The sequence below is a fragment of the Stomoxys calcitrans genome, chromosome 5, assembly GCF_963082655.1.
Source record: "Stomoxys calcitrans chromosome 5, idStoCalc2.1, whole genome shotgun sequence".
Taxonomy (NCBI): Eukaryota; Metazoa; Arthropoda; class Insecta; order Diptera; family Muscidae; genus Stomoxys; species Stomoxys calcitrans.
In genome coordinates, this window is record NC_081556.1 from 38991459 (window position 1) to 38998804 (window position 7346).

The 7346-nt window shown below is 31.6% G+C and overlaps 1 protein-coding gene across 2 annotated transcripts; it reads right to left on the reverse strand.

The window, feature by feature from the left end:
- Positions 1-4228: 4228 nt before the first annotated feature.
- LOC106082418 (location of vulva defective 1) lies at positions 4229-7346 on the reverse strand. Of its 2 annotated transcripts, XM_013244915.2 has the most exons (3): positions 7179-7346; positions 4695-7108; positions 4537-4626 (listed from the first exon to the last, which is right to left on the reverse strand). In XM_013244915.2, the coding sequence occupies exons 1-3, from the start codon at positions 7204-7206 to the stop codon at positions 4621-4623; spliced, it is 2448 nt and encodes an 815-aa protein (XP_013100369.2). In that variant the 5' UTR covers positions 7207-7346; the 3' UTR covers positions 4537-4620. The 2 variants fall into 2 exon arrangements, with proteins under 2 accessions (XP_059225118.1, XP_013100369.2); XM_059369135.1 differs by having other exon boundaries at positions 4229-7108.

Consider the following 7346-nt stretch of genomic DNA (forward strand, 5'->3'; position numbering starts at 1 on the left):
TTTTATTTTTTTTTTTATTTTTAAAGGTAAATATTTAAAAAAAAATCATTTTGTTATTATTTTTAATTATTTACAAAAAAAAAACTCCTATAGATGGCGTTGTGTTACATGTTCAGACGACATGTATGCTTTCAATCCAACTTTAATGCAACATTGTATATTGTCAACTCACATTTTATTTATACAAAATTTTGTTTCTATTTTTTAAAAACCCTTATCATTACAGTCCCTTATTGTTGGTGAACGTTCTGCGGTGCGCTATGTCACATATCAAAACTACGAAGATGATGAATAAAATCATGGACCCCTAAAACCCTCTGGAAAAATGACTACGATAACGAATACGAAACTATAAAGCTAAAAAAAAAACTTCCCAAAAAAAAAACACTTTGAAATGAAAACTTTACAAAAAAAAAAAAAAAACAAATAAAAAAAAATACAACAACCAACAATATCAGAAATATCATATGAAAAAATTTACAAAAATGAAAACAAATCGAAATTTGGTTCAAAAGCTTTGAATGTTTATATACAAAAAGAAAATTTACACAATACCAAATATTTATTCAAGAAAATATTTAAAGAAAATTTTTATTGTTGTTTGTTACAAAAAATTTTGAAAGGAAATCAAAGAAAAAAAATCGAAAAAATACAACATAGCAATTGGCCCAAGGAAAAAAGCCACAAAAATACAAAAAAACACAAACCAAAAAAAAAATGTAATAATCACATTAAAAAACATAAAAGAAATATGTTCGTATAAGCGGGTGTTATGAAGGCAAATAAAATTTCGATTTTATTTCCTAGGAAAATATTTAAAAAAAAATCCTTAAAATGAATAACCAAACTATAAGCACCTTGTTACACGTTATGCACTAGAAACTAAAAAAAAACACAAACATTTTTGGGAACTCCTTACCTTGCTGCTCTAAGGTTTTTGAGTTCATTAACGGAATTTCCTTCAAAAGGGAAATTCCTACTCCCAGTAAAGAAGATGGCTGTCAGTGTAACCATTGGAATTGAGATAAATCAATGAGATTCTAAATATTTTTGTTTCGATAGTACAAGGAATGAAAGAAATGATGAAAATCAAATTTTTTTTGTGCCTATTTTTATTTTAGATTAAAAAAAATGTTTCTCATAAAGGTTTTTTTTGTTTCTTACAACCAATTCGTGTTGCTCAGAACCTTTTTTTCTCACAACCATTCGCAAGACAATTGCGTTTCTTTAAAAGAGCAGAAACTATTGAAAAACCTTCCAGATCCCCGGAACTATGTTATATTTGTCAGAACTATTTTTTAGTTGTCAAAACTATTTTCTGTTTGTCAGAACTATTTTCGGGCTCCCAAAAAGTCCTTTCTTCTAGAAATTCCCTGAAACCTTCATAGTCTCTAAATAAGTTTCCGATCCTTAGAACTGTTTTTCGTTTATCAGAACTGTTTTTTGTTTGTCACAACTGCATCTCCCAATTTTGCCACTCTAAGGTCTTTGAGTTAATAAATGGAATTTCCTTTAAGGAAATTCCTACTGCCAGTCAAGTGAATGGCTGTAAATATGGTTTTGAAACCAATTTTTCTCAAAACTACATGAATAATTTCATGCATTAGATAAGTCTTAGGGTATTACCATAGATAAATCTATCTTATGGACACCTTTTTTGGAATCCATCAACAAGTTTTCCCATAGATGTCGTTTCCAGATCATGCAAAAGTGGTCGACATCTATATGAAAGCTTTTAAATTCTTTTATAAAACATTTGAAAAAAGTGCATCCAAACACCAATGAAAAAATCAATCTTTTGCAAACATTACACTACTTTAAATGTGTGCTAAAAAATATAAAAGCTTTCCTCCAGATGTCGCCTTCCAAGATCTAATATGTTGGGAAACTTTAATTTCTTACTTTAATTGGCTATGGCAGAATATTTGTTCCACTAGCCGATCGTAGAATAGCGTAGAAAAGCGCCTCGATCTTCTGCGCTCATTCTAAAATCTCTGACGCCAAGTTTCGAGGTGTCTCCCACCACTTGCGTGTACCACCGTGTTTGCCTCCAAAAGACTTCTTTGCTGGAGCTTCTTCATCCATTCCGACAACATGACCTAGCCGACGCAACCGTTGTATTTGCTATCATCGTCATACAGCTCGTGTTGGGAAAGATTTCTAGGAAACCCGTGAAAGTAAGGCAGTATAACCACAGATCATTCTATTTTATGATCACATTCGTTAGAATCTACTAAAAAGTAACTCAAAAGCTCGCCCATAGCCTCAAGACCATGCAAAATTGGTTCACAAACTAATGAGTGAGAATATCTCTAAACAGTCGTATAAAATCAATTGTCCTGAAAAGACTCCTTCAAGAGTTTCCTAATAATTTAGAAACTTTCCTCTAGGTGTCGCCTCTTAAGATTTATTATTGCAAATTTGCTCTAGAACATTCCACTAAGGATCTGGGGCAAACTTCTCACATATCGCGGGAGAAGTTTTATCTTGGCATAGCACCTTACAAATGTCGTCAGCTTTAGGAAGGGATAACCACCACAGAAATTTTGTTTTTTTCTGATGTTCTCGCCAGGATTCGAACCCAGGCGTTCAGCGTCATAGGCGGACATGTTAACTTCTAAGCTACGGTGGCATCCAGGAAACCCGTAAAAGTAAGGCAGTATATAACCATATAACCTCTATTTTATGATCATCTTTATTAGAATCTCCTAAAAAGTAAAAGTAAAAGCTTGCCCATACATGTCACCTCATGACCATGCAAAATTGGCTTACCTCGCAAAAAATGAGTTAGAGTATCTCTAAAGAGTCGTATAAATACAATTTTCATAAAAACACTCCTTCAAGAGTTTTCTAAATAATTGATAAAAGCTTTCCTCTAGATGTCGCCTCTTAAGATTTTATGTATAGAGAGAAAAATCATTGAAAGTTCTGATGACTAATTTAAGATTTAAGATAAATCGAAAGGTATAACGACAGATCAATCTATATAATTCCAAACCTCGCCCATAGATGTCGCCTCAAGACCATGCAAAATTGCTTTACTGTTCAAAGAGAGTATCTCTAAAGAGTGGTATAAACACAATTTTCCTTAAAAGACTCCTTCAAAAGTTTTCTAAATAATTAAAAAAAGCTTTCCTCTAGATGTTGCCTCTTAAGATTTTATATATATGGGGAGAAATCATTGAAAATACTGTTGACTTATTATAGACTTAAGATAAGTCGAAAGGTATAACGACAGATCAATCTATATAACTCAAAAGCTTGCCTATAGAGGTCGCCTCAAGACTATGCAAAATTGGTTTACTTCACAAAAAAATGGGTGAGAGTATCTCTAATACTACTCTTTAGAGATACTCTCACACATTTTTTCTAAAAAGAGTCATTCAAAAGGTTTCGTAATAATTTAGAAGCTTGCCTCTAGATGTCGCCTCTTAAGATTAAATATATTGGGAGAAATTATTGAAAATACTGTTGACTATTTTCAGACTTAAGATAAGTCAAAGATATAACGACAGATCAATCTATTTTGTGGTCATTTTAATTTAAATCCTTCGAAAATGACGCAAAAGCTTTTTCATAGGTGTCGCCTTAAGAGCAGAAAAAATTAGACAATATCTAGAGAAAAGCTTATGGATTATTTCATAATAACAACAGAGAGAAAGGTGTTGCAGTTATCAAATTGCTTTAATTTTTCTACAAATCGACGTTTTGATATGTTTTCTGAATAATTCAAAAGCTTTCCTCAAGTTGTCACGCTAATATGATTCTCGGATCCTACATAAAAACATGATTTTTATAATTATAATTTTTAAATAAAAAAAATGAAAAATATTTGAAAAATATATATTGTTACTTTTTTAAAGTGAAAACTTACTTTTTTAAAGTGAAAACTTACTTTTACTTTTTTAAAGTGAAAACATTTTTAAATAAAAAACATTTGATTTTTTTTTTTAATTAAAATCAATAATTTTTTTTTAAGTAAAAACATTTAATTTTTTTTTAATTTAAAGCCTTCTTTGGCTTTTTTTGATAAAAAATGTTAAATATTCTAAAATAAAGATTAAAATTTTTTTTATTGAAAAAAATTAATTTTTTTCAACAAAAAATATTTAGTTTTTTTACTTTTGTATATTAAAAAAATATTTTTTATTGTAATTTTTTTATATTAAAAACATTTTTTTTTTGATTACAAAACATGTTTTTTATGAAAAAATATGAAAAATATTTATTTTTTTTATTATTTTATTTTTTAATTAAAAAACATTTTTTAACTAACAAATGTTAATTTATTTTGATTTACAAAATATATAAAAAAATATTAAATTAAAAATTATTTAATACTTTTTTGTTTAAAAAATATTAAAAAAATTTTAATTTAAAATTGTTGAAATATTTTTTGTTTTAATCCTTAACAAGTTCTCTAAAATTCATTCTTCTGCTTGCAGCAAACGCACTTTTTCCGCCAAAATATTGATGTTGATTTTAAAAGGTAGCTTTTTAAAATTTCCATAATGTTTTTTAGAATTTTTGCCATGATGGTAGGGTGGAAGGGGAAAGGTTGATTTTTTATATAATTTTTCGAAGTGAATTTTGTGTTCTTTTCTCTGCCTCAAACCTTGTTTAGAACTACGAAATTTTTTTAAAATCAAATGTTTAACAGACAATTTGGGTTTAGAATTCAAGACCGTATTTACCCATGAGCCATTAGGAGGCGAGCTGGAAGTATTTTCAATGGAATAAGAAGGAGATGTTCTAAGATCTTTGCCAACAGGTGTTGGTGCGGAATTTGTAGTAGTGGGTGATAATCTTTCATTTGTTGATCTCTGTTTTGCTTGTGAGTTATTGCCCTCACTCCAAGTTAGAAAAGAAGGCAATTTGTCTTTTGAAGTTTTTATAGGCCTTGGAGATTTCTTTTTGACAGCAGCTATGGATTGAGTTGGAGCATAAATGGAGTTAAGAGTGTTTAAGCGTTCTCTTCTTATATCCTTCCAGTTACAATTACTCTCTAAAGAATCTCTCTGATGAAAATTGTAGTTGGAAGTTTTCCCCAGAAAAACATTAGAACTTGTCAAAGAGCAAAGCTTTTTCCGCTCTTTGTTGCCAGATATTGTCGTACCCTTTGTTGGGCTAAAATTCTGAGAGAATAATCCTTTTTCGTCCATATTATTCTCATTTGATAGTTTTCTTTTAATTTCCAAAGACTTTGTTGAAGAATTTATATTTAATTTTATGTTGGAGGACATTTTCGAATGTCTGGAAGGATTTTTATGGGGACTATTCAAATCATTTATTGAAGGCTCTTTTTGAATTTGTATGGTAACATTATCCGATATGGCATCATCATCCAAACTTTTGATGTTTATGTTAATTTCACAGCCAGAACGTTTCTTTTTGGAGCATATAGAAGAAGTCGAAGGACCATTTTTCAACAAAGTTTGAGTATTGGACCTGGTTAAGGTTTGTGGCTTGGATAGAGCAAGGGTTTGGAATTTAGATGATGGTGATTGAACATGGGTAATAGGGTTGCTCTTAGATGTCCAGATAGTAGAAGGACCATTATTTAATAAAGTTTGAGTATAAGAACTGGTTAGGGTTTGTGGCTTGGATAACGCAAGGGTTTGGAGATTGGATGATGGAGATTGAACATGGGTTATAGGGTTGCTCTCGGTTGTCCAGTTAGTCAAAGGGTCATTTTTCAATGTTGATAGGGTTTTAAGATTTTCCAGGGTTTCTGGCTTTGGAAGAGCGTGAGCTTCAAAATTGCCGAATGAAGGTTGAGGTTGGATTAAGGGAGTGGTTTTTGTTATCCACCAACTCGAAGGACCATTTTTCAATGTAGATGGAATGTTAGAACTTTCTAAGGTTGCTGCCTTAGATAACATATGGGTTTTGAGCTTAGATGATTGGGAGTCATTTGTTGCATTCAAGTTGGATTGAGTTTTGAAGGATTCAAGATGCGTTATAGGATTGGACTTTGTTAGAAAAGTACCATTTTTCAACGAAGATTGATTATCATACCATCCTAGGGTTTCAGGCTTAGTTAGTAGATTAGTTTTGAAATTGGAGGCTTGTGATGCCTTTTTAGTTATTGAGATGGTATCATTTGTCTTAGAAGTCGAGGAACCATTTTTCAAAGAAAAAGTATTAGACCTACCCAAGGTTCCCAACATAGGTAGCCCTTGAGTTTTGGCGGCTTGTGATTCTTGAAAATTTAATGTACCATGTCCCAAAGAAGTTTGAGTTTTAGATCTTCCCTGCATTGAAAGGGCATGAGTTCGAAGATCAGAAGCCTTAGTTGTATAATGCGCATTTGTGTTGCTCCAGCAAGTCGAAGGACCATTTCTCAAAGAAGTTTGGTTACAAAAACTTCCGGAACAATTGGAAGATACTGCAAGTTTTTTCTTCTTCTCATAATTAGTCATGGCTTCCCTAGCCCTTTTTTCATGCTCTGTTGGTATATGAAATGAGCTTTTCTTGGCTGCCAGTATATTCTCAGGCAAAGACCTTCTCCGAGTATTAAGGGAATTGCCTTGCTTCAAGTGGTCAATAGAGATTTGTACTCTAAGGGAGTCATTGGCCAGAGAAGGTGATGTTTTGGATTCAAATCCATAACGGCTCTCACTTTGCCTAAAATAGTCAGTATTAGATCTTTTAAGGAGGGAAGTTTGAACATTTGATGATGGTCTTGCCAAAATCTGACTATAAGAAGATGCGGGACGGCCATAGAAAAATGCATCTCTTGAAGCTAAGACATCTGTTTGTTCACTTCTCAAACTGCTTTGACTCTGTGCAGAGTTATTCTGCAAATATTTCCTTCTACGATATTGATGGAATTTTGCTAAATTTGATAGTGGTTTTTCCAGATTATGGCTCCTTCGTACATCATTTGAAGACTTTGCAAAGTTTTGATTGTAATAAAAGGAGTCACATGACTTTTGAGCAGCCTCTGAAGTTTTTGGTTTCATTGTTGTCATGGGAAATTGAGGTCTCTCGGCATAATGAAAATTGAAGGATTGTATTTTGAAGGGATCTTTTGCAAATGGATCCGATTTTTTATGTTCCTTTAGCTTGCTTACAGCGGAGGTCCTAGGAGGGTCACCCAAAGTAACTGCAAAAAAAAAAAAATTAAGACAAGTCCTAAAATCTTTTTTTTTTTTTTTTCTTGAAAGAAATCTTACAAATACTGCGTCCCTTATTTGAACTCATTGTCCTGTGAATTTTGTTAGATGCTTAGAAAATATATAAATAAAGATCTTTACAAAGTATTAGAATTTCAATAATCCAAACTTTTTGACACAAAATCAAACAAAATTTAGATTTCAAAACTTCACAATTGTCAAACTGTG

Excerpts from the sequence above, each read along its gene's own strand:
- LOC106082418 (XM_059369135.1), bottom strand. The coding sequence starts at position 7,206 with ATGAGTTCAAATAAGGGACGCAGTATTT. Across the intron at positions 7,109-7,178 it reads AAATAAGGGACGCAGTATTT|TTACTTTGGGTGACCCTCCT; the intron begins GTAAGATTTCTT and ends TTTTTTTTGCAG.